Source organism: Tamandua tetradactyla, chromosome 8 (genome assembly GCF_023851605.1).
Source record: "Tamandua tetradactyla isolate mTamTet1 chromosome 8, mTamTet1.pri, whole genome shotgun sequence".
NCBI classification, from domain to species: Eukaryota; Metazoa; Chordata; class Mammalia; order Pilosa; family Myrmecophagidae; genus Tamandua; species Tamandua tetradactyla.
Genome location: NC_135334.1, coordinates 11,941,072 through 11,968,722, shown reverse-complemented (window position 1 = coordinate 11,968,722; position 27,651 = coordinate 11,941,072). Strand labels below are relative to the sequence as shown.

At 37.1% G+C, this 27,651-nt stretch overlaps 1 protein-coding gene across 1 annotated transcript; it reads left to right on the top strand.

Annotated features, from left to right (window-relative positions):
• Positions 1-91: 91 nt before the first annotated feature.
• Positions 92-25,200, top strand: STT3A (STT3 oligosaccharyltransferase complex catalytic subunit A). Its single transcript, XM_077112526.1, has 18 exons — positions 92-219; positions 2,277-2,403; positions 3,123-3,183; positions 6,121-6,242; positions 6,632-6,777; positions 8,053-8,143; positions 10,377-10,483; positions 11,124-11,288; positions 12,547-12,727; positions 13,515-13,670; positions 15,650-15,741; positions 16,389-16,544; positions 16,760-16,948; positions 17,368-17,484; positions 17,603-17,705; positions 23,195-23,383; positions 24,183-24,298; positions 24,926-25,200. Exons 2-18 carry the CDS (start codon positions 2,316-2,318, stop codon positions 24,962-24,964), a joined length of 2,118 nt encoding a protein of 705 aa, XP_076968641.1. The 5' UTR covers positions 92-219; positions 2,277-2,315; the 3' UTR covers positions 24,965-25,200.
• The last annotated feature ends 2,451 nt before the right edge of the window (positions 25,201-27,651 follow it).

Here is a 27,651-nt window from a genome sequence, read left to right as displayed (position 1 = left end):
CTTTATTGTCCAGTTAAGAAGTGGAGGCGCGGCTTTGTTCACGCCTCTGGATCTGACAGACAGGCATATCACCCTATCGTTTTCCTGAAGTATAGTGTTGGCGCTGAGCCCACCAATGGGGAGCGTCTCCTGGGACTGACACAGCCGCTGTCAGGGTTGGTTGCGTTGCTGAACGGATGGCAGAGGTAGTTGAGCGGATTAGCGAGGAACACGGGCCAGGTGAGGAGTCGGTAGGCTGTAACTTAAGAATTGGCGGTGGGTGCAGTCCCTAGTGTTCATGGGACTGAGTGAAGTTCAGGAGTTGGCGGCTTGGAAGGGAGGGAGCAGAGCTTGGGGCCTTGCAGGGGAAGGGGCGTGGGGCGTGGTGTGGAGACATCCCAGCATGGAAGGATGGAAAGGTTTGGAGCGGGAGGGTGGGATAGGTGGGTGATGGGTCGGGGGCGTCGCGTTGGCCCGGAGGGTGTGGGCAAGATCGGATCCTGCGAATAGTCTTAGAAGGTAAGGAGCTTGGGATGGTAAGGTGTTCCGCAGTGGTGTCAGAAATGTCAGATCCTTGCGAGTGGGAGGGAGAAAGAGGTGAGACCTGCAAGAGAAAGCACAAGTAAGGGGTAAGGGGAGTAAAGCGTGAGAGGGCGTGGAAAAGCGTGTCGAAAAATGGGGGTGGGGAAATTGCAATCTTGGCGCTAGAACGAGGGAGGGAAAAGGTTGCCACAGCTTGCAGGGCACAGTTGAGGAGAAGAGTGGTTGTTGAGTGTCTCCAAAAAGTATCTTTGCCATTATTGGTTTGTGGGTGTGTGAAATTACCAGAAAGGATGCTGTGGAAATTGGCTTGAGGTCCTGCCTTAAGTTACCAGCTCCTCTATCAGTTTTCAGGTAGAGGCCACAGAGATCTCTTTTCCACTGCTTACTTTTCTAGGTGTGTGCCTCATACCAGCTCAGTGTTGTTAAGTTTCTTTCTATTTTAGGCATTCCAAAAAACAGCTACAAACCTGAGGGATATTATTAGCTGGGTTATGGACTTCCTGGAGTTAGGTGTATATTCTTTATTGCAAGATAAGGTTTACTCTAAGGATTATAATAAAAGACATATGTAAAACTACTGTTCTGGAACAGTTAATTATAGAAAAGATGTTTGATTTTTTAGAATTGGAGATGTGAATATGGTTCTTCACGCCTTCCACTTAGTCTAAAGCCATTTTTCCTCTCCTTTCCTCCAGAAAAGGTGGGGTAAGAATCAAGAGGGATACACGTTCCTATTTTTTTCTGCACAGTCGTGAACAATTCTACATTTTCTTTGTTCTACTCTTTATTGTTTAACAGCCCTTGACCAGCTTATTAAAAAGGCAGTACTATTTTTGTACAGAAATAGCTAACCTCTGACAATAAATCATTCTAGTCGAGCAAGTGATTACCTTACTGAAAGAACTACAGGCTGCTTCCCTGAACGTTTTATTTTATTCTAGTTTTCTCCCTTTCTCCCCACCCCCCTCACGTTTTCTATTGGAACCATGAGCTGTCTCTGTGTCATGGAATCAGTTGCTTAAATCGACAGTGTCAGTTACCTAGATGCTTTCCGACAGCCGATTGGAGGAGGTTATAGATGTGAACGGTAGTTATAGTTATGATATTTGGGATTAAAAGTACAGTGATCTGTGTATGTGAATCTCTCCTTCTTCTTGAGTGCATGATTTTAACTGCATCAGTGAATGGTTATGCTCTTTAGTTGATCTTGCAACCCCGTTAAGATTTGGAACAAAAAAGAAGCTTTTAGCCAGTCAGTTGAACCTTAAGTTTAGGGTTAGAAATTGTGCTGATTCAATCATGATTTCTGTTTCCTTTCTACATTCACTATTAAATTTAGTATGCATTCCTGCCTTTTCCTAATATTCTATTTCAATATTTTTTCTCTACTTCTAATTTTTCCTATTTGCATCTCTTCCCCCACCTCTTTTATTCTATTCCTGCTTTCTCTTTACTCCTTTTATACCATATGCTTATATACCTCATAGCTTTGAGAGTGGAGAGAATTATGGGTGTTATTTTTAGAGCACTTCTTTTTAGACTAGACACATGAACCTGACTAGTGCCTTCTTCTTTGCCAGTGGGTCATACTTATGAAAGGACTTGGGGATTACTATTAGTCCAGATCCTCTCTGGTCTGCAGGCGAGCTCATGTCTCCTTTCTGATTATTTCCACCGTAAAATTTGAAAACTAATTAGGCAAATTAGAAGTTGTTCAATATCCTACGGTTTTGACTTTTCTTTTTCCTTTTTAGCTATTTGAGGGTCATCTGTTGCCACATATTGATGTCAAGATGACTAAGCTGGGATTTTTGCGGTTGTCCTATGAGAAGCAGGACACACTTCTGAAGCTCCTCATTCTGTCAATGGCTGCTGTGTTATGTGAGTGTGTACCTGAACCTCTCTTTCTTTGGGGATGGAAAGGAGAAGATCTTGAATTTGACAAGAGTATCTTTCTGTATTTGCCCTATTATTTTCAGGAGAGTATTGAGTTTTTTTCCCCCTTGCTCTCCATTTATATAATTTTATGAAAACAAATGAAAAGAGCATAAGGAATATAAAGGTCAGGGTTAGTGATCATCTGGGAAAGAATGGGAAGCGTGTTATGCTAATTTTATTTTCTCATAGGCTGAAAGAGGCACTGGGGACATTTGGATGCTGAATTTTAAAAGGACAATTGTCTCCAACTTAGGTGCCTGCTTTAGTATTTTTGAAAGTTTCTTGAGAACTTATTCTGTTTTTTAGACTTCCTGGCTCTTCATAAGTCATAAGTATAGCCTTGTTTGCTAACCTATTAGTTTGTTCCAAGACAAGGTTATTTGGGAGTGGGGAGGAGAGGAGTAAACATTTATTAAAGATGACCGTATAGATTGAGTACAGTTAGTAGATGAATGCAATGTTATTGGCCTTGTGTTAGTAGTAAAAGTAGAAAATGTAAATATCATTGTTGGGGGAAGTGCATGTGAAGGGATGTATAAATACTTTACTCAGAAATCATTTTATATTCCCTGTGACCTCCTTATGCATAGTAATATTATCTCTCTACAATTGCTTTTTTATGGCATATAACAATTAAAATATTAATTCTCTGTTTTTTGCAGCTTTCTCCACTCGTCTCTTTGCTGTCCTACGATTTGAAAGCGTTATCCATGAGTTTGACCCGTGAGTACCTTTGTTTGGCTTGGTATTATTTCCTTTGGAAATCATTCAGATTCATGGGTTTCAGATTCAAATTCCAGTCACCTTTCAGTGATGGGATGTGTGTTTTTAACACATTTAGGGGAGAAAAACCTCAAATTTTCCAACGGAGATAGTTGTCTCCTTTTGAAATGTTTCTGTTGGAGTTGACTGAGGCTCTCAAAGTCATAAAAATTGTGAGAGCCTTTGCTAGTATGCCTGCCTGCCACTCAAAAGTGAGTGAGTATAGTAAGGGAAGGCTTGCTTCTTAGCTTGGTCAAGAGTTAATGATGCAGTCCAGGAGATGTAAAGGACTGCTACAACACAGCAACAGAAAGACATACAACCCAGTTAAAAAATGGGCAAAGGAGTAGAATATAAATTTCTCCAAAGAGGATACACAAATGGTCAATAAGCACATGAAAAGATGCTCAACATCTTGGTTATCAGGAAAATGCAGATGAAAAACATGATGAGATACCACTTTACACCTACTGGGATGTTTGTTATTAAAAAAAAACAGAAAATGACAAGTGTTAATGAGGATGCAGAGAAGTTGGAATCCTTAGATATTGTTGGTGGCAGTGTGAATTGATGCAACCATTGTTAAAATAAATTTGGTGTTTTTTTTAGAAAGTTGAACATACTTCTTGGCATATACCCTAAAGAATTGAAAGCAGGGCTTGAACAGATATTTGTGTGCTAGTGTTTGTAGTAGTATTATTCACAATAGCCAAAGGTGAAAGCAATATAAGTATCTATTAACGAATGGATAAAGAAAATGTGAAATATACATACAATGGAATATTATTCAACAATAAAAGTTCTGATATCTGCAACAACATGGATGAACTTGAAGATATCATCTTGTGTGTAATGAGCCATACACAAAAAGATATAAGGTCTTACTCATATGAAATACCTAGAATAAGTAAATTCATAAATACAGATGGTTACAGGTTACCAGGGGTCAGGGGGTAAAGAGTATGGCAAGTAATTGCTTAATGAGTAAAGAGCTTCTATAATGGAAAAGTTTGAATAATGGATATTTGTGACAGCACAATATTGTGAATGTAATTAACATCATTGATTTGTACACTTGAAAGTGATTAATATGGGAAGTTTTGAGTTGTATATTTGTTACTACAATAAAAAGTGGAAAAAAAGGAGTTGATGCAGAGTGAAAGAAAGGGGCCTGGTGTTGATTCAAGGATCAGAAAAAAATTACAAGTCATGAACTTGAGATCTATGACGTTTATTTATTTTTTTAAAAATTTGTGTTGATTTATATGAAAGGAATTGGGCTCTTCCGTTAAATTGTAAGGTATTGAGGGAAATTTAAGACCCATAGCTCGCTTAAGGATTTCATTTGTTAGATAAAATAGAGGTGAAAGCCTTCAGTAGTGTTAATAGCTAACATTTACTGAGCATTCATTTTGTTCCCAGCACTATTCTATAGATTACTTTTCAATCCTCACAATAACCTTATCAGGGCACAGTTATCCCCTTTTTGCATGTGATGAGTCTGAGGCCTGTATTAACTTGTCTGAGGTTATACATTTAGGAAGTGAAAGAGTGAAAGTTTGAATAAAGGTTTGTCTGACTCCTAAAGTTAAGACTTAATGAAACTTTGGAAGAGCCAGAATTATAGGTTCTAGAAGTATTATTGATATATTTAAAATATCATCTTGCATTCCCAGTGCCTGCCCTTGCAAAAAAAAGAAAAAAAAAGTATATATATCATCTTGCAGAGAAAGAAACTGAGACCCAGGGTGTTAATGAGTTGCTCAAGATTTGGTGACATCTGGGACTAGCTTTCCTGTTTCTTGACCCCATTCCAGACCTATTTTCTCTAACTTATACTTTCTTTGTCTCACTCTGTTTCTCTTACTGTTAGATGAAGGACACAGTTCTGATGTTGACTGCCTGCTACCTTCATCCCTTCTGTCTCTAACAGTAACCAATATTTACATTCATCAGTGACAAATAGGACAGAGATTTCTGCCATCTGCTACTTCTACTTATTTCAGTTGCTAAAACTTGACTGATCAAGGAAGAAATAAGGTTGGGGGGCAGGCAGGAAGGATGGTTAGTCATGATTATCTCTAGTAATTAAATTATTCTTAGAGACCCTTTGCTTTTTAATTATTTGCCTGCCTTCCTTCCATCCACCATCTTCCCTCCCTTCCTTTTTTTACTTTTTAAATGAGAAATTTAAGAGAAGGGGTTACATAGCTTGGACCTAAAGAACTGTTTTTTGCCATGAATAGCTCTAAGCATTTTATTAAATATTTTTTTATCTACCTGATTTGTGGTGGTGGTTCAGAAGTATTTAAAATAACAACGTGAGTGGACCTCATGAGTTTAAGCACTCATGAAGAAGTTATGTTTTCATGAAGAAAACATTTTTCATCCTGGGTGTGGTGTTAGACCAACACCTTTAGAGATGCTCATCACTTGAAGTTAGCTACGTGTCTCACACATGGTGTAGAATTGTGTTTCTGTGTGTGTCTGTCACTTGAAAAGGGTCAAAATTTATTGGTGCACACACCTCAGCTGCCTTGTCTTGGGTGCTTGAATTCTTTGTCTGGTTCTAATACCTACCACATGCCATTCTGGTGAAGTATCCCGCTTGATTGCATTGTTGTAACATTAAGTATCCTGTTTCATTTACTAATGAGGGAAGCATTGCTTCAATTGAGACAAACTTGAAACTAGAAATGTGGAGACTCATGGTAATATAAAATGGTTTTCATGACTGGCATAATTTTTAAACTCATTTTTAGTGGAGTAATGATTTAAGTTGGTCGTATGGAAAATAAGTCTCTTAGTGATGTAACCTGAAGAGCAAAATTCACTAAATTGGTACAAGTATTTGAGTATGAAGAGGGGGAGATACAGTTTTTTTCTTTCTTGCTATAGGTACTTTAATTATCGGACTACCCGTTTCCTTGCTGAGGAGGGGTTTTATAAATTCCATAACTGGTTTGATGACCGGGCCTGGTACCCTTTAGGACGAATCATTGGAGGAACAATTTACCCAGGTGAGGGAAACTGGATGTATATTTTAAAAACAGAAATAAGTTATTGTATATTGTGTAACAGTTTCTTTTATTTCTAATAGCTTCATTTGCAGCACTTGTAGTTTTATCCTGATTACAGATTTCTAAAGGTGAATCTTATGTAGATATGCAATTGGTATAGAATACATATGAGAAAATGGACATGGATGATTTTTTCCTACATTCTCGACATCTGATTGATTCCTCAGGAGAGAAATTTGTAGGCCTACTTCATTTGCTGTGTTATTATTTCTGGTTCTTTGTCAAGATCTGTGTAGTCACTCGATTGATACTCGAATTCACCCTTTCTCTCTTTCTTAAGTTCTTCACCTTATTAGGACAACCTAATGGAGTTTCTTTTCCTGTTACAGGCTTAATGATCACCTCTGCTGCAATCTACCATGTACTCCATTTTTTCCACATCACCATCGACATTCGGAATGTCTGTGTGTTCCTGGCCCCTCTCTTCTCTTCCTTCACCACCATCGTCACGTACCACCTTACCAAAGAGCTCAAGGTGAAGGATTTGGGGTCACAGGAGGCTTGGGGATGAATGTTGTTGAACCTCTCTCATAGCTGCTGAAGGGTGGGGGTGGGGAGCCTCAAGAAGGGCAGGAAACCAGAGGCTAAAGATAGCTTTGGTTGGGCTGAATTATTGGATTCTCTCCCACCCCTCAGAATATGTGGTTTCTTACCATCAGCAACTATTTGTCCTTATGAGAGAACATTTGAAGGCCAAATGTAAATTATTACGTACAGAAAAAAATGCTTAAAATGCATAACTTGATGTTTAGATTTTGAAGTCCTCAGAATCTAGGTGAAGGGAAAAAAAAATCTATAGAAGTTTTCCAAAGTTGGTTTAGTTCTCATCAGAAGTAAGCAATTAGAGATTTGTATATATATATATATTATATATATATATATATATAATATATATATATATATTTTTAGCACTTATTTTTAAATTCTTAAGCCAATTGGCTTCTATAGTGGCTTCCATGATACTGTCTTTCTTTTCCCAGGTTTCAGCATTGCTGGTCCTGGTTCCCTGGCTGCTTTCTTAGTTTGTGATACCATGTGGCTGTGGTATCGTGGTGGGGGGGCTCTCAGGGAGATACCTGAGAGGTAACAAAGTAGTAAGAGGCCTTGGGAAACCTGAATTTAATTCGGAAGCCTTTTTTATCCTTCTCCTTGTTGCCCTTGTTCCAAGCTTGGCTCTTATCAACAGACAAGTCCCTCCTTTTGGAATGTGAGTTATATTTTGTTGCTCCTCTCTCCTGAGCTCACAAATTGCCTGGCGATATTTCAACTTTATTCTTAGATCCCGGTATCTCCAGTTTAGGTAGATTTTCACCTGCCTTTGTTAGCTTTGTAGTTTAAATAATAACAATTCTCTGTTTTTGATTTTCCTTGCATGGCTTTTAGAGGTATGACTGTGTTCCTGTGACGTGCAGATATCATCAAGGATAGGGACTGATGTACCTGGGGACTGACAGCCAAACAGCCCATTTTGGAGCATTGTCTTATGTTTGACAGCTCAGTTGATTTGATTGTCCTCAGCGTATGTGTACTCAGTTTCAGACTTGATATCATCATGGAAATAGGTGGTGAGATTTTGAGTTTTCTTGTGCTGTGAGCATTCCCAGTCATCTCACATCTACCCTGGAAGTTGTTGGTCTTCTCTCTGGGCCCAGTATAAATGGAATGGACTAGTGGATCGTCTACTCTCCCCTCTCATAGTTTATTGGTGCTAACTTCCTGCACCCCCACCCCCACCCCTCTTTCCTTTCAGGATGCAGGGGCTGGGCTTCTTGCTGCCGCCATGATTGCTGTAGTTCCTGGGTACATTTCCCGGTCTGTGGCTGGCTCCTATGACAATGAAGGTAAGCCTTTTAAAATGCAAATAGGGGTCTGTTCACCTCACTATCCAACAGAGTTTTGCGAAGTACAGTAGAATCTGGATTCAAATTTGTTACTCACCAATAACAAATACTAAAAATAGTATCTGGATGAGGAGATTAGAAATGGGCAGGAAGGGACCTCAGAAAAATTTATATTCTTTCCTTGTCATCCTCTCTAGAAAAGTGGTTATTTGGCATATAGACCTTTAGCTCATCTATGGACTCATAAAAGCTGAGTTAATTTTTAGTGCTGAGTGGCACTATATATATATATATTTTTTTAATTAATTTTTAAAATTTTTAAAAAATATGTAACAACAAACACAAAATTCTTGACATAGGATCATTCCATTCTACATATATAGTCAGTAGTTCACAATATCATCATATAGTTGCATATTCATCATCATGATCATTTCTTAGAATATTTGCATCAATTCAGAAAAAGAAATAAAAAGACAACAGAAAAAAATTCATACATACCATGCCCCTTATCCCTCACTTTCATTGATCACTAGCATTTCAATCTAAACTTATTTTAACATTTGTTCCTCTATTATTTATTTATATTCCATATGTTTTACTTGTCTGTTGATAAGGTAGATAAAAGGAGCATCAGACACAAGATTTTCACAATCACACAGTTACATTGTGAGAGCTCTATCATTATACAATCATCTTCAAAAAACATGGCTACTGAAACATAGCTCTACATTTTCAGGTAGTTCCCTCCAGCCTCTCCATTACATCTTGACTAAAAAGGTGATATCTATTTAATATGTAAGAATAAGGACCTCTCAACTCTGTTTGGAATCTCTCAGCCATTAACTCTCTATTTTGTCTGATTTCGCTCTTCCCCCTTTTGGTCGAAAAGGTTTTCTCAATCCCTTGATGCTGAGTTCCAGTTTATTCTAGGATTTCTGTTCCACGTTGCCAGGAAGGTCCACATCCCTGGGACTTGTGTCCCACGTAGAGAGGGAGAGGGCAGTGAGTTTGCTTGTTGTGTTGGCTGGAGAGAGAGGCCACATCTGAGCAAGAAAAGAGGTTCCGTTGGGGGTGACTCTTAGGCTTAATTTTAAGTAGGCTTTACCTATCCTTTGTGGGGTTAAGTTTCATATGAACAAACCCTAATATTGGGGACTCAGCCTATTGCTTTGGTTGTCCCCACTGATTTTGAGAATATCAAGAATTCTCCACTTGGGAAAGTTGAATTTTCCTCCTTTCTCACCATTCCCTCAAGGGGACTTTGCAGATACTTTTTTACTCACTGTTCAAATCACTCTGGGATTTATTGGGGCATCACTCTGGACACACCTACAAAATTTTATGCCCTACTCAAGGTTCCATGTACTTATGGTGTTCAATTAAGCTGTCCACATAAGTTATATTAGGAACTGCACTAGTCAAAATATAAATTTTGGAATGGCACTATATTTTAACATTATAAACACTTGCTTTATTTTCCTAGATAAGGAGAATATTTATCCTTGAAACTGTAATAACTTTATTGCCTTATTTTTTAGTCAACATATTCATTGAATGTTATTTGGAAACATAGTGTTAAGTATATAGGTTTAGGTAATGAATACAATTATTTTGGTTCCATCTTTTAAGGTATTACAGAGATAGATAATGAAGAAGGTTTTATTGACTCATAATCTATTAAGAGAAATATGTACCTATAAAAATAACTTTGATAGTAGTATGTGCCATAATAGAAACATGAACAGAATACTTTGGAAATGTAGGAAAAGGAGGGATTCATTCAGATTTGGGGATCAGAAAAGACTTTTTAGGAGTAGTTGAGGTTGAACTGGACCCTGAACTTGGGACTTAATTAGGCACATTAAGGAGAAGGTTATAAGGACCAATCTGTATTAAGACATGGAGTCAGGATTGTGCATGGTAGTATGGGATATCTTTGGAATTATGCTATGGAGGAATTTATTATTAGGGAGGAAAGAACAATAATAATGACCAAATCTTACTAAGTTATTCTGTGCTGGGCCCTGTTCTAAGTGCTTTATGTGTAGTAATTAAATTTATCTTCATAACAGGAAACAGAGAGAATGAGATTTAAAGTATTCGTCTAAAATAACACAGTTAGAAGGTAATAGTTCTGAGATCGAATCCAGGCATTTTGGTTTCAGAGCAGTGTTCTTAACCATTATGTAGCATGGCCTTTCCTTAAATTATTGGTATGTTCTTTCTGCAGGGATTGCCATCTTTTGCATGCTGCTCACCTATTACATGTGGATCAAAGCAGTAAAGACTGGTTCCATCTATTGGGCGGCCAAGTGTGCTCTTGCTTATTTCTACATGGTAACTTTTCACTCTGTTCTTCCAGGAGTCTCTCTAGGCTTCAGTGCCTGTTGGGATCAACTGATATAAACTGAAAGTAGCACTTAGACTTTGAGTTCATGGACTGGAGACTAGAAGTCTTTACTGTCTCTTGTCTCCATATAAAGTCTACTGTCAGAAATTCATGGATATCCATTATATAATAGTACGATAGAGGCAGTGTTTTTAATTTTTAAAGTTCTCCAAATACTGTATTTCCTGTGGGCCCATGTAAATTGACCAACTTTCTTTTCAGGTATACTCCCCTTTAACTTTCCCTTTTCTAATATATTTTTCCTGCTCACTCTTATGCCTATACCCATACTTCCTCCCCTAACTGCTTCCACTTGCTCACCTTTCCTGTTGTCCCCAAATCCTCTATTTGATCTTGGACTAGACTGTGACTAGAGTAACTCTGAGGGCTGGGACTCCTTATTGTTTGATTCTGACATCAGCAGCCCCAGGAGTAGGGATTGACTTACAGCAGTGTAAGTGTGAATTTGATTTTCCTGCAAAAAAAGTCAGTGAAGCTCTGTAAACCAGTCGGAATAATTGAAGTGTAAAGATATGCTCTTTATGAGGGGGGTAGTGCTCCAGGAACTGTTCTTTTCTATCCTGTCAGGTTTCTTCATGGGGAGGGTATGTTTTCCTGATCAACTTGATCCCACTACACGTGCTTGTGCTGATGCTCACAGGACGGTTCTCCCACCGGATCTATGTGGCCTACTGTACTGTGTACTGCCTGGGCACCATTCTCTCCATGCAGATCTCCTTTGTGGGTTTCCAGGTGAGCCCTAGACTGAGTCCAGTTTCTAGCTTCTTCCACTTTCCCTAGACAGTTCCAGTGTGATTGATCTTTCTTAGCTTCTGAATGAAGAGAGTAAAACTTACTCTCAGCTCTGATCTTGGACTGTTTGTGTGCTCCCAGGAATGTGTTGATATTTGCTCCATGTAGTTTTGTTTACTTTAGCTTAGGTTTGGAGAAAGAGGAGTGATATATAGGTTCATCTAAGTTGATGTGATGTGAATTATCAAAATTATTTCCACTAATGCTAATAACCCCATTTAATAGTAGTGACTCTTAAAAGTCTTAATGAAGCCAAAGTATACGTCTTTTAGGAAGCAAAGCACCATGCTTTTAAAAAAATTATCCCATGGGGTTAACAGACATCTATTATAGCAGAGGATGATATGCTGTGTTTGATTTGTCATTTAAAATTCTCATGAAAGTATAACCCTTTATCAGAGGTCGGCAAGTTTTTCTTTACTGATTACCTACTGCATATACTTTGCTAATAACTGGGAATTGTCAAAACAGTAAAAATATGGTTCTGGCCCTTAAGGAAATTATAGTTTAGTTGGGGGGAAAGAAATACATGCAGCCAACTATTGTATATAGTCTATAGTATCCTGATTCTGCAATTGTGGTTCCTGGATGAGCAGTATCATCAGCATCTGGGAACATTTTAGAGTCTAAAATGGCCCACCGAGGCTTGAGCCTAACCACAGATCTGCTGAATCAGAAACTTTGAGGGTAAAGCCCAGCACCTGTGTTTTACCAGACTCCCCACCAACCTCTCGGGTGCTTGTGATGCCCACCAGAGTTTAACAATTATTGGTATAAGGCAAAGAATGTTTAAGTGCTAGAAGAGATATAAAGTTCTGTGGAACATAGGTTGTGATCAGTCCAGTGTGGCAGATTAAAAGGAGATGGTATTTGCATTGGACCTTGGGGATCAAGAATTTCAGTAAGTGGAAATTTTGGGAAAATGAGAAGAAAATTGCAATCCACGCTAAGGAAATGGCCTGAGCAAGGCTGGAGAGGTGATAATGATAGTGTGTATAGTATGCTTTGGGGAACTACAAGTAGTATTCTTTGGAAAATGTAGCAGGTGAATTAGACCCTCCTCTTGTTTCCATGGTAGGCCAAAGGGTCAGAACTCATTTGACCTTTTGGTCTGAACTTGGTCGTGATAATTCAGGCCTGGGGCTGGACCCATGCATTTTTTTCAACCTTATTCCCATATATATGTTTTCATCTACAGCCTGTTCTTTCATCAGAGCACATGGCAGCCTTTGGGGTCTTTGGTCTTTGCCAGATCCATGCCTTTGTGGATTACCTGCGCAGCAAGTTGAATCCACAGCAATTTGAAGTCCTTTTCCGGAGCGTCATCTCCCTGGTGGGCTTTGTCCTTCTCACCGTGGGCGCTCTCCTCATGTTAACAGGTAGGAAAGTCCTACAGCTTTTAGTATCAAGTGCAAAGTTGGTACAGACTTAGAAGAAACTCCTAAAAGACTGGAGTATTTCCTGACCACAGAAATATCCTTGCTTTTCTTCCCATTTCTCTTTTCATTTCAAGCATACACACTCCAACTCTTCACATTCAGTCCACTGTCAGCCCAGTGTTAGGCTTCAACATTTCAGAGACTGTCTGGGCAGAGCTGCTGTCGGTCTCCAAGTATCACACTTGGTGAAAGGACCTCATCTCCCACTGATAATCTTTCTCCTCTTTTTTTTTTTCTTTCCTATTGGTAGAATGGGAGAAATATTAATATTGCTTACCCTCCCTTCCAGTGTAGCACTCATCTAATCCTTTATGGACTAAAACTTGGCTGTTTAGTTTGATTGGCATGTCATATTTTTATACTTTCTCCAGTTCTGCTTCTCTGAGGCTAAATTTGATTTTATCAAGTCTGTGTGTTCACTAATTCATTGCAGCACTGGAAGACATAGTTGACTGAGTTTCTAGAGTTGGGCTAGGATTGACTCAATTTTTGCCTTCCATCCTCTCTCTCAGTTTTACATACAGACTTTATTCTGCTGGCTCTGTTGACAGAAGTACTCTCAAGTTTGAAAGAAAGGGAGGAGTGACCTTTACAAAATATTGGTGGCATTTAACAAAAATCTTAGCTCTGAGAATCTTATTAAAATGTAAAGTTATATTTAATTAGTATTGGATATTATCTTGCTTTAGGTGTGTTTGTGAAACATTTGTTGCCCCTTTGTTGATAGGAAAAATATCCCCCTGGACGGGGCGTTTCTACTCATTGCTGGATCCTTCTTATGCGAAGAACAACATCCCTATCATTGCCTCCGTGTCTGAGCATCAGCCCACAACCTGGTCCTCATATTATTTTGACCTACAGCTCCTCGTCTTCATGTTTCCAGGTCTGTCAGCCTGTGTTCTGAGGTGGCTTCCTTTGTAATAATCATGATGGGATTCAAAATATGTAAACTACCTTCATCCATAGTTTGTTTTTGCCGGTTTACTCTATGCAGTGCAAAGGATGGCTAAGCCCACTTTTTTTTTTAATTTCACCTTTATTTTATTTTTTTTTAAATATTTTTATTGACAAATCTTCACATACATAAAGTCCATACAAGGTGTACAATCATTGCCTCACAGTATCATCACATAGTCTTGTATTCATCACCATCATCAGTTCTAGAACATTTGCAACACTCCAAGAAAAAAATAAAAAGAAAAAAGAAAAAACATACATTCCATACTTCTTATCCCTTCCTCTCATTGAGCAGTAGTATTTGAGTCTACCCAATTTACTTTTTACTCCTTATCCCCTTTATTATTTATTTATTTTTTATCCTTTTTTTTTTACTCATTTGTCCATAACCTTGGATAAAAGGAACATTAGACACAAGATGATTTTCACAGTCACATTGTAAAAATTATATCATGATATAGCTTCAAGAATCAAGGCTACTGGAACACAGCTCAAGAGTTTCAGGGACTTTCCTCCAGCCACTCCAATACACCACAAAATAAAAAGGCGTATCTATATAATGCATAAGAATAACCTCCAGGATAACTGCTCAACTCTGTTTGAAATCTCTCAGCCACTGAAACTTTATTTGGTTTGATTTCTGTTCTTCTCCATTTTGGACAAGAAGGCATTCTTATGGTGCCGGGTCCCGAGAAATCCTGGGAATTCTGTCTTACTTTGCCAGGGACATTTATACCCCTGGGAGTCATATCCCATGTAGTGGGGAGTGAGTCCACTTTTTTGATAATTGAAGCAATGTAGAGCTCAGAAGTTGAGTGGTTACAGTTACTGGCAAGTTCAGATCCTCATAGTTTTATTATGTTTTCAGTTTTCTGTTATATTTGTGTTATAAGGTAAAATTCGCCTCTAATTTTTATTCATATTCGTATTTCTAGAGTTATTCATATTTCTAGAGTTCTGTCCTCTTTCCTTCATTTTTCCTCTTGACACACTTGAAGTTGAGGGATAGGCATAGCTGATTGTAAAGCTTCTTCATATAAGTTATCTTGTAGCCAATCCAGGTATATTTTAGAATTTACCAATGGCAGTGGTCTTTTTCTTTTACAAAATAGCTTTTAAAGCTTTTTTTTTCTTGTTATGACAGTAATTTGTGTGTTATAAAAAAAGATAGATAAAGAAAAAGGTAAAAATTGCAATAGTTCTCACTACCTATCTTCAGCTACTATTAACATTTTTTTTTTTAATATTTTTATTGTTTTTAAATTTTTTTACATGAGCAGGCACCGGGAAGCGAACCCGGGTCCTCTGGCATGGCAGGCAAGCATTCTTGGCGCTGAGCCACCGTGGCCCGCCCTACTATTAACATTTTGATGTCTACTCATCCAGTTATTTATTGAATAAAACCAGGTCGTAAAGTTTATTTCTCTGATTTTATTCCTTCATAAAGAATCATCATAATTTCTCTGTTTACTATTATCTTATAGTAATAGTATTTATGATATGTTATTTGACAGTTTTAAGAACAGAGAAGTATAAAGAAGACAAGTGGCCCATAATCTTATACAACAGTATTTCAGTTGATGTATTCTATTGCATTTTTAAAATGTACTATAACTATATTTATACACTATAAATATAATATAATTTTATAAATATTACATAAATATAATTGGCTTCTTGTTTGGACATTTAAATTGCTTTTAATTTTTTTCTATTTTGCTGTGATAAACATCTTGGTATCTAAATCTTTGCACATATATATGATTGTTTTTTCAGAGTAAATTCCTGGCAGTGGAAATGCTGGGGTAAATGTGTGGAATCATCCAGTCATAAAATGAAGATACTTTCCCTTGTAGGTTTCTACCTACAGGGCTCAGCTCTTACTTTTCCTTCCCTCTTTTGTAGTTGGCCTCTATTACTGCTTTAGCAACCTGTCTGATGCCCGGATTTTCATCATCATGTATGGTGTGACCAGCATGTACTTTTCAGCTGTAATGGTGAGGAATACTTCCAGTCCACACAAACCTCATTACTCTTAATTTTGTGGTACCTTTCTTTCCTATCTTGCAGGATTCAGAAAGTACTGACCATCATGCAGGTGCTTCCCTCTGAGCATTTGAGGGGCTGATTTCCAAAGCTATCAGCTGTTGTTGGTCCTTCCCAGGACTGTCTGAAGCACACATACATTCTTGTGGTGGGGTCCAAATTTCTTGGATTTGTATCCTATTTAGAGAGACACAGCTGTACTTATTGAATGTCATTCTGTATTTCCTCTGTTTTTCTGGGTGTCTTAAAAAAGGAAAAGATTTTTTTTCTTGAAAGTCTAGGAGGATTACCTAATATGCGATTATTTTAAGAGAGGAGGGATTTTATATAATCCCAATAAGACAGTGTTTCTCAAACTTTTTGATCTCACATCATAGTTAAAAAAATAAATTTTATATCATACTATTATTCTGGACACACATATTATATACATAGATGTAACTAAAACAAATCAAGTATTTTCCCTCCTACTTTTTTATTTTTCAATGAAAAATCATGATGGTTGAAGAGCCTTGCATTGATAACATGTTCTAATAGGTTGAAATCTATAATTTGTAAAACATGGATTAGAATGTGATTGGCTTCGTATCTCTTTCAGGTGCGTCTCATGTTAGTGTTGGCACCTGTTATGTGCATTCTTTCTGGCATTGGTGTCTCCCAGGTGCTATCCACATATATGAAGAATCTAGACATAAGTCGTCCTGACAAGAAGAACAAGAAGCAACAGGATTCTACCTACCCTATTAAGAATGAAGTGAGAATTAAGCAATGCTAAAAATCAGACTTGTGAGACTTTGTGTGTGTATATTTTGAGGAGCGGGAAGGGAGGGAGTAAAGTTGCGAGCTGTCATAAATAGTCAGAATTGACTCTTATAGTCCATGACTTAATTTGATTCATCTCATGTGCATTGTTGACTGTCCTGGGTTGTATGAAACTAGTGGTTTATTACACAATTCTTTCTCTTTTAGGTGGCAAGTGGTATGATCTTAGTTATGGCTTTCTTTCTGATCACCTACACTTTTCATTCAACCTGGGTCACCAGTGAAGCCTACTCTTCTCCCTCCATTGTGCTGTCTGCCCGGGGTGGGGATGGGAGTAGGATCATTTTTGATGACTTCCGAGAAGCATACTATTGGCTTCGTCACAATACTCCAGAGGTGAATACTGGGGAAGAGGGGGTTGAGTGAGGGAGGGAAGGATGAGACGTTTGGTGTTATAATGAATCCTATGCTTTAAGATGGTTGGAAAGTTTGGACAAATTAGTCCGGACTAATTTGTCCTAGATGTCTAGGACCCTGGTGTTGAAAGAGCTTTAAAAATCCTATAGCCAACTTCCTATAAGAGTTGAGTTTAGATGAAACTATTAGGAACGTTGGATTGTGTATTTGTGCTGAGATTTCCTGCAGGACCTGGTGCCAAGATTTATCTTTCAATTAGGTATGCATTATTCTGTGAAGAAACTGACCCTTGGCCATGTCTCATTTTTTGAAAAAAATCAAAGATGCCCTTCCTTTCCTCTGGCATTTGCTTTTTGGAGACAGTGAGAAGCCTACTATTTCTGTTTCCATTCTTTCAGGATGCAAAGGTCATGTCGTGGTGGGATTATGGCTATCAGATTACAGCTATGGCAAATCGGACAATTTTAGTGGACAATAACACATGGAATAATACCCATATTTCTCGAGTTGGGCAGGTAAGGTGGAGGATTCTTTAAATGTTTGGTGCATAAAGTCTAATGGGAACATTGTTCCATGAGGGGGGATCATATGTCCTGGGATTTTGCTCTGAGAGACTTGCATTTATTTCTCTAGGCAATGGCATCCACAGAAGAAAAAGCCTATGAGATCATGAGAGAGCTTGATGTAAGCTATGTGCTGGTCATTTTTGGAGGCCTCACCGGGTATTCTTCTGATGGTAAAGTACCTGATTATATTTCTTGCTAGAGGGCATGGATTCCAAGAAAACTAGATGAGTTTTTTTCTTGCCTTTTACCTAACATTTTATCGAGATAATTTCTTAGTTGGGCTGTTCCTAAGTATTAACAACTTGAAGCTCATTACTTTCAAGGTTTGGTGCTTTTTTTTTTTATCCTAGAAAGTAAATATAAATTCTTTGCAGGTAGGTAGGGCATGCTATAACTATCTAAAGAACTAGGAGTAGTTCCAAAACAAGTAAAACAAACAAAAAACATAAGGTTAGTGAAAATGAACTTAAAAATTAGCATTTTGTTAATGGACCTAAGCCGTACAATCATCTACCAGCATAAAGTGTACATGTGTGCACACATGATACCATGTTCCCAATGATTGTTGGCAAAAAGATATTTTTAGAGGAATCATCCAAATATAGTTTTCTGCCTTAAAAGAACCTTTAAAAATCCAAGTAATACCTGTTTATACTTCAAGAAGTTAAATACTTCTGAAGGTTTTTAATAAAAAGTAGTAGGTCCATAATGTTAACCCTTAGTCCTCTTAGCATTAGTCCCCAAGGCAAGTGGTCCTTCAGCTCTTTCTTCTAGTATGTATGTTCATACTTCTGAATAATACATGCATTCTACTTTTTGTTGATTGCTCAGTTTTAGATATTCTATCAAGTTCTTGTAACAGTAGATGAGGAATTTAGTTCTTTATATAACTCTCCCCTTTCCCTCTATCAGTTCTCTTACTCAGTGTAGATTTTTGACTAATTTTTTACAATTTTTGGCTAAATCTAGATAAAGTTTTCAAAATCCTGCTTGTGTAAATATTGTTCTGCTGGGCCAACCAGTACACCATTGTTACATTTCTTATCTTGAGTAATTTTGTGTTCCTGCAATTACTGATTACTAATAATTCCATTTTATTTTTCTTTGGAAATACGGCTGCTTATTAAAGATATAATATTTTAGATTATCTCTGATTTCTGATATAGACAACTGTTCTAGTTTGCTAGCTACCAGAATGCAACACACCAGAGATGGATTGGCTTTCAGTAAAGGGGGATTTATTGATTTAACATATATTTTTTCAAAGGAAAGGCAGCTAGCTTTCAACCGAGGTTCTTTCTTATGTGGGAAGGCAGAGGGCGATCTCTACTGACCTTCTCTCCAGGCCTCTGGGTTTCAACACTTTTCCGTGGGTGATTCCTTTCTGCATTTCCAAAGGCCTGGGCTAAGCTGCTAGTGCTGAGATGAAGTATGCTGAGCTGCTTGGGCTGTGCTACATTGAGCTCTCATTTAAGCACCAGCCAATTAAATCAAACATTCATTGCAGCAGGCACGCCTCCTAGCCCACTGCAGATGTAATCAGGAACAGATGAGGTTCATATGCCATTGGCTTATGTCCATAGCAATAGAACTAGGCACCTTCACCTGGCCAAGTTGACACCTGACCCTAACTACCACAACAACCTTGACAAGTCTGTCCAGATAGTGTATTTAAAGTGTAAGCATAACATAATAAGACTGGTTTTCATGTGTTTCTTGTACAAGCAGAGGAAGAATGATTATAGCAGGGACATGTGTCAACATACTCGAACTTCACAATCAGTTGCACCAGTACTATTTGGGTGTGTGTACTTATTTATAGGTTTTCTCTAAAATAATAATATATCTAAAATACTGCAGAAGTGTATTTGTATGTTTGTATATGTGTGTGTATATGTGAATATATATGTATATATACATATTTGTATGTACATATTTTTAAATATATTAATGTATACATATATATATGGTAGAGACAGTTCCCTGAAATCTTAGAACAAATGACTGTTAACTAACTACTCTTGGTAATCAGTCTTTTATAGTTTGTTGTGGTGAATAGAAATATATGTTTAATGTTGGCATAAAAATGAATGTCATTATTTGGAACATATAATTTTTTGTGAAATTAAGGAAATCACCATGAGAAGGACTTGACATAGTAACTTAGCATGAAAAGAAATAGTGCTAAGGTCAAGAGGTCTTGATTATATGGATTTTAAAAGTAAACTCGTATTGAAGTATAACATAAAAAATGCAGATATTATACGTGCAAAGCTTGATGAATTTTCACAAAAGGAACACATCCATGTAACCGGCACCCAGATCAATAAACAGAACTTCAGTAATATCCTCCTCACATCTCATGTAGCATCTACTTTGGTCTCTCAAGGGTGACTGCTATTTTAGTCTCTAAGGCCATTTGTGTTTTAAAACAGATCAATTGAAACATAATTGACATACAGTACACTGCACATTTTTAACTTGTATATTTTGATAAGTTTTGACATGTATACACTATGAAGTTTTACTTGTTTTTGAACTTTATATAAATGGAGTAGTACAGTATGAACTCTCATTTTTAGCTTTTTGGTCAATATTATATTTGTGAGATTCATTCATGCTATGTATAGTTGTAATTTGTTCATAATCACAAATAACCATTTTAGTGTTGGTGAATATTTGACTTGTTTCCAGTTTGAGACTGTTATGAATATCTCTGTTATGAACACTTTTGTGCATGTGGCTTCTTTTGTTTGTTTTTCTTTTGTAAACTGGTGTTAGATTTTTTCTGTTTTTTTTTAAAGTGATTTTACTGAGATATAGTTACATACTGTGCAGTTGTCTTGTACATGTGTTTTGGTGAGCATTTATACCTAGGAGTGGAATTGCTAAGTTAAAGGGAATGCATGTGTTCAGCTTTAGTATTTGTTACAAATAGATTTCCAAGATCCTACAGTGTTTTGCTTTTTGTTTCTGGCCAGTCTAACTCAATGTGATGTCTTCAGGGTTTTATCCATGTTGTAATGTTGTAGCAGGTATTAGAACTTCATTCCCTTTTATGGCTAAATAATATTCCATTATGTGTACTGCCACATTTTGTTTATTCATTCATTTATTGATGGACACTTGGATTGCTTCTACATTTTGACTGTTATGAATAATGATGCTGTGAACATTGGTGTAGTGTCTGTTTGAGTCCCTGCTTCATTTCTTTAGGTATATATCAAGAAGTGGAATTGCCATGTCAATTGGTAATTCTATGTTCAACTTTCTGAGGAACCACCAAATTTCTACACTAATTTCTACAGTGGCTGCACCATTTTATATAGTGCCTTGATTGCTCCTCCTCTCTCCCTCTAATTCTTCCCAGTCATTATTATTGACTATAGATAACTTCGGGCTATTTAAAATATTTAAATCTGTTTTAAAGAATAACGATGTATCTTTCCTAAGTCTGTTAAAAAAACATATGACTTGGGTTCTTTTTAATTGTAAACCTTAATATACAAACATTCCTGACATATAAACATTCTATACATGCTGTACAATCATTGTGTATTCATCACCATGATCATTTTTTTAACATTTCATCTCTTCAGCAAAAGAAATAAAGAAAAAAGAAAAAACTCATATATACCATATCCCTTACCCTTCCCTCTCATTGACCACTAGTATTTCAGTCTACTCAGTTTCTTTTAATCTTTGTTCTTCCTATTATTTGTTTATTTTTTATCCATATTTTTTACTCATCTATCCATACCCTAGATAAAAGGAGCATCAGACACAAAGTTTTCACAATCACAAGTCACATTGTAAAAGCTATATCATTATACAGTCATCTTCAAGAAACATGGCTATTGGAACACAGCTCTACAGTTTCAGATACTTCCCTCTAGCCACTCTTATACACCATAAACTAAAAAGGTGATATCTATATAATGCATAAGAATAACTTCCAGGATAACCTCTCGACTTTGTTTGAAATCTTTCAGCCACTGACATTTTATTTTGTCTCATTTCTCTCTTCCCCCTTTTGGTTGAGAGTTTTTCTCAATCTCTTGATGCTGAATTCCAGCTCATCCCAGGATTTCTGTCCCACGTTGCCAGGGAAGTTTACACTCCTGGGAGTATATGACTTGGGTTCTGAAGGCAGTTCCAAATCAGGAATTCTAAAAAAGTTTTGAGCATTTTTAGGCTAAGTGATACAGGCTTCAAATATTGTATTTTCTAAGTGGGTTATATGAACATTTGGGTATAAAAATCCTATTGTGTTTTTAAGGAGTCTCATTACTTCATGGTCAGATCTTATTATGTTTCTTGAATGGTCTTAATTTAAACTTCCTTTGGATGTTAATGTCATGAACAAGATTTTATCCCTTTACAAGCTATGTTTATTTTATGGTATTCATTTTCTGATTAATGTTTACTCAAATCAACAATTAAATATTTAAATCTGTTCACTGTCCAGATTCTTTTAGATGAGAGTCTGATAAAATACTGCCCTTCTTTGACTTCTCCTTTTTTTTCAGACAGAATCATTTTTGAGCAGTGGACTGTTCTTTGCACAGTTTGTTACTTTTCATTCTCCCATTCTTAAACTTGCCAGGTTTTTGTGTCAGGCAGATGTGCCAGGAAGCTAAATACCAATGCTATATGATAGCTGAGTTGATGCTCTGGGGGTTTGGTTTTGGTTCTGTTTCTGGCTGTGTGAATTGGACACGTTACTTAATCTGTGCCTCAGTTTTTCCATCTGTAAGATGAATGTAAGAATGCTGTCACTACATGAGGATAGTAATATTTATTGAACGTAAAATGTAAAAAATAACTGTGTGATAGTCAATATATTACATGCTTTACATGATCTTACTCATATAATGCCATAGCAACTCTATTGTTGTAGATTCTCTTTATTTTTCTAATTTGACATATGATGAAAGTGAAGCACTGAGAGCTTAAGTACCTTGCCCAGGTCACCCAGCTAGAATTGGCAGTGCCATGATACAAACGCAGGCAGTTTGTATCCAGATTCTGTGTTCTTAACCATTGGAATATCTTCTGGAACCATTTGAAGTTGGAATCTTTTTGTGTGGCCAGCAATACGTTTTATATTAACTGTCCAGTGAAATGCGTAGCAACTGATTTCTCCAAAGCCTGTGATTCATTAGAAGCAACTTTTAAATCATTTTATTTAACTGAATATATCTAAAACCATTATTTAACATGTAAGCAATATTTTAAAATATTATTGACATTTTGCCCACTTTTTCTATTTTTTTAGATGAAATTTTAAAAATCCAGTGTGTATTTTATACTTATAGCATATCTTAAATTGGACTAGCCCCATTTCATGTGTTCAGTAGCCACAATATATATTGACAGCTCATCTCCAGCCAATACTTAGGATTAATTTCAGTTATAGTTTAAGTCTGGACCAGAAGCATAGATTTCAGGATTATAATAATCTAATAGAAATGTTTTATATTTTAGGGACTGGAGGTATAATATCTTTTCTTTCCTATTTTTACAAGTTATAGTTAAATGGTACATTCCGCATCCAAAATATATTTGGGAGAATTTCTGTAGAACTAGTGATCTTTTTATTAGGTGTTTAGCTCCGGCAGCTTTTGTGATGCAGAAGTTCCATTTTTCTTCTTCCTAGATATCAACAAGTTTCTGTGGATGGTCCGGATTGGAGGGAGCACAGACACAGGCAAACATATCAAAGAGCACGACTACTACACTCCAACTGGAGAGTTCCGTGTGGACCGTGAGGGTTCTCCAGTGCTGCTCAATTGCCTCATGTACAAGATGTGTTATTACCGCTTTGGCCAGGTCTACACAGAAGCCAGTGAGTGACTCCTAATAGCATTAATAATGATAGTAATAATAGTGATAGCTAACACTTGAATAATAATGTTTCCATTTGCCAGGCATTGCTCTAAGTGCTTTAAATCTATTAGCTCATTTAATCACACAACAACCCAAAAGGTAGATAATAGTATTATTCCCAATTTATATGTGAGGAAATTGAGGTAGAAATAGGTTAGGTAACTGCCTAAAGCCACATAACTAGTGGCAAAGTCAGGATTCAAACTCAGGTGGTCTGGCTCCAGGTTCTGTGCTCTTAACTGCTACTTTCTGTTGCCTCTCAGTAAAGGGCATTGTAATGGATGAAGGAATGAAGGAGGAAAATGGAATGAGACAAAGGGCCTTTCATTTCCTCACAGAAGTATCTTAAGAGTAAATTTAATCAGGTTAAGTCTTTTCTTCTGACTTGGTTTTGCACTTGAAGCATTTCTCAAGTGGATGCAGGCCTTTGGCGTCTGCTATCTGGTAGGTTCTTCTCTGACCCGTGAAAGGGTTGCTTGTATATCACAAGCCTCTGGATGACAGTCCTCTGGAATAGAGGGACTCTTAGAAGAGATACACTCCGTGGACCCTGCCAAGCCTCTTGGAGAAAATGAGTTAGAATAGAACTTGATTTGTCCTTATTACTTGAATCCTTTTCTCCATGTCTTACTCTCTCTAACCAAACTGCTGACTGAGGAATAACAATCTAATTAGTAGATGTTGTACTGAATTGTTTTACCATCTTAAGAAATCAGTCCTCTATAAAGAATTGTCTCTTCTCTTTTGTGCCCTTCTAGAGCGTCCCCCAGGCTTTGACCGTGTTCGGAATGCTGAGATTGGGAATAAAGACTTTGAACTTGATGTCCTGGAGGAAGCATATACCACAGAACATTGGCTGGTTAGGATATACAAGGTGAGCAGATGCTACATTGTCTAAGAAAGCAGCTGTCGTATTTGTAGATTGGTTCTAGTGCTTAATGAATGGGCCATATATTTCATCAATGGGGACACTGCTAAAGACACCTATGCCTGGAAAGTAGCTTGCAGCTCATTCAGAATTTCATTATTTTATTTTAGTAAAAATATATATATTTTAAATTTACTAAAATAAAGCAATGACAGCACTGCTATCATTTTAATGATTGCTGTGATATTTTTTCAATTAGGGCTTGACTTGGTCTGTTTCAGTGATTATCAGGCTTGGGGGAAAAGAAAAAGTTTGTTTCTGTTTTCAAACTACATTTTCTTCTCTCCCATTGAAGAATGTATGCTATAGAGAGTCACATAGGAATGTGTTATATCTTTTACATAAGTAAAGATTGAGAACCCTTGGTCTCTTTGGAGGGGAGATCTTTTATCTCTGTGCTCCTCACAGAGATGCTCCAAAAGGCTAAGCAGAGAGTAGCTAGACTTTAACCAGTGCTAAACCAGGCAGCAGAATTCAACATAATCTCTTATCCTCTGGGTGAACCCCACTTAGTAGGAAATCTCCCTAAAATTGATACAAATATTAAACTGACATCTTTTTTTGTTGTTGCAGGTAAAGGACTTGGATAATCGAGGCTTGTCAAGGACATAAATATTACCACCAGCTCTGATAGGCTTCGCACTGAGCACATCCTGTTTAGGATGCTGAAGACATTTTTTTATATGCAGTTTATAAAAACAGAGCATGATGGGATTTGAATTATCTGGAAGTTTTGCCCTGGGCAGTAGGGGCTGGGCCAAATGGAATGATTTTTATAATTCTGAACAGGTTACCAAATGAAATGTTGTTGCTTTACTTTGTTCAATTAAAGGGGGTCATTTTTTTTTAATGTGCCTTATTTGTTTTGACTTATGATATTGAAGGCAGAAGTTTATGCTCTGCTGATAGAGAAGGACAGATAGCAGATTTCACCCACTGCTCTCGGCTCCCTAAATGAGCTTTCTCTCTTAAATCATAAAAACTATTGAGTACTAGCTCAGATCCTGCATCTACAATTATTTTCAGCCTTTCTGCATTGCAGCATCTAGCACAATGCCTTGCACAATAATGGGTGGTTAGTAAACTTTTGTGGAATGAATAAATGTTTTTAAGACCAAGGGAGTACCATTTCTTGTCAGGAAAGGCAGTTTGTTGCCATCATGTCTGTGCTCAATGTCTCTTTAGAGGCTCTTTGACTTTACAGGGGATAGAAAGTGGCTAGCCGGGCCTGATCTCTTAAATACTCTCTGGAACTAGTCTTTTTGTTGTTGTTCTCAGGGGATGTTTAGGAATAAATCAAGTGTGACTGAATCAGCAGTTTGGAAGACAAAGTGAACAGTAAAATCTGTTTACAGTTATAATAGAGAGGAATAAACTTCTTCAAGTGTAGAGCTTGGTGGTCAGTAGATGCTTTTTAATCAGCTTAAATGTAATCATACGCATTTGTTTGACATTCAGCTTTTCAGCACTCTCTTTTCAGTACTCTCACTTATCCATGAGTGTGCACTAAAGTCTTGTGATTATTCAATGGTGAGCTGCTTTCTCCCTCAATCTCAGATTATTTGTTGTTATTGTATTCCACTTAACAAGCTCAATTATTTGGTTTTGAAGCCCTTGCCAAGTAGGCTGCAAATTAGAAGGGGGAAGGATTGCTATTTCTGGTATCTAGACAGTGGTACCAGCCTGACTGCAAGAAAGGAAAAGAGAAAATATAAAACAATTTAATTCAAAGCACAGTGTTCCCAAGAATGCTAGGACAACGAGCCTTATGTTCATTACTACAGGAGCACATTCTGTGTATTTTACAACATAATATCTATATCACTGATGCATATAAATCCTAAGTCATTAAGAAAATGTATAAGAAGACAGGAATTACATGTCTTTTAGATAAAAGTAAAAATGATGCTTTTGCAGTCTCAGGTATTCTGCATACCCAGTGTACCATGGTCTTTCAAATTAATTTACATACCAAGTGCTTCAACTGTGGCTGAGATCAAGATTTGATAAAAGATTTGATCTACTATATGTTAATACAGTATTTGATTTATATGTAGAATTCCCAGTGGGAAAAGTTCCTTTGGGTTTTATTTACAAATATGAGTCATGTCGGTTAAGGATTTAATAACGTTTTCTCTGTAGTATAAATAGGATAATCCTTTAACTTGTCACTATAGTGCTACTATGATTTTGTTACTATCTTTCTTAGAAAAGTTGCTCTTCATTTTCATTGTTATAATGCACTGTGTAAAAAAATCAAATCTAAAAAGCAACCAGTCATCGACTTTCAGCTCTGCTAATTTTCACATTATTTACTTCCATATCATTAAATATTGTGCTTTATTTTGCTATTTCCTGGTTTTTCAATTTTAAACATCATCTCTTGACTTTCTGGAGTGGAACTTGAGGATTTAGCTCTTTCACTGTCTTCTACTCTTTTGGACACTCATGTTCTTACTGTTTTCCTAAAATTCTATTGTGGTTATATCACAATGTAGGTTAGCACAGTATTACGTTTTCTACCTTATGATTATTCACAACTAGGCCATGTAGTGCTCTGTTACTATTTTTCCTTTCCTGCCCAAATTTTTAGTTGATTGCTTTGCTTTTTCATGTCTGTATTTTTTTGTGTGTGTGTTTGTCACTAATTCATACCAAACTCTCCTTCATATATGCCAATCTTTTTTTTTAATATTTTTTTAATATAAGGAATTTACTACCTCATATGACAAAAAGTCCAAAAGTAACAATTCCAGGCTTCTTTCATTCAGCAGTACAATAAGGCACTTAATATCTGTGCACCCTGCTATCTTCCATGTAATGGCTTTCATCTTCATGCTTGTCCTTTTGTGGTCATTAGATGGCTGCTGCTTCAAACATCTATATCACACAACTTCACTGTGAAGCAGAAAGGGGGCAAAACCCTATCTTATATCCATTTTTTTTTAGAGCAACAAAAAATTTCCCCAAAGCTCTTCAAACTTCTCATTTGTCTCAGACAGACCGTCATTAAATGGTCATGGATAAAGTAATTCCCATGACTGACTTATGCCTAATCAACAGTCACCCTCTCTGGAACTAGGGAAGCACCCTATTGTACAGCACAAGGCCAAAGAAGGTCAACACAACATCAAAACAAAAGTGGCGTGCTTATCAGCAAGAAAAGTAGAAGGCTGATGGCTAGGCAACTAAGACTGTCTATCAAACCAATTGATTTGAAATACCACTTTTCCCATTCAAAAAATTCTTACATACTATACTTGTTTATTTTGAAGTTCTCTGTTTTGTTCTGTTTTGAT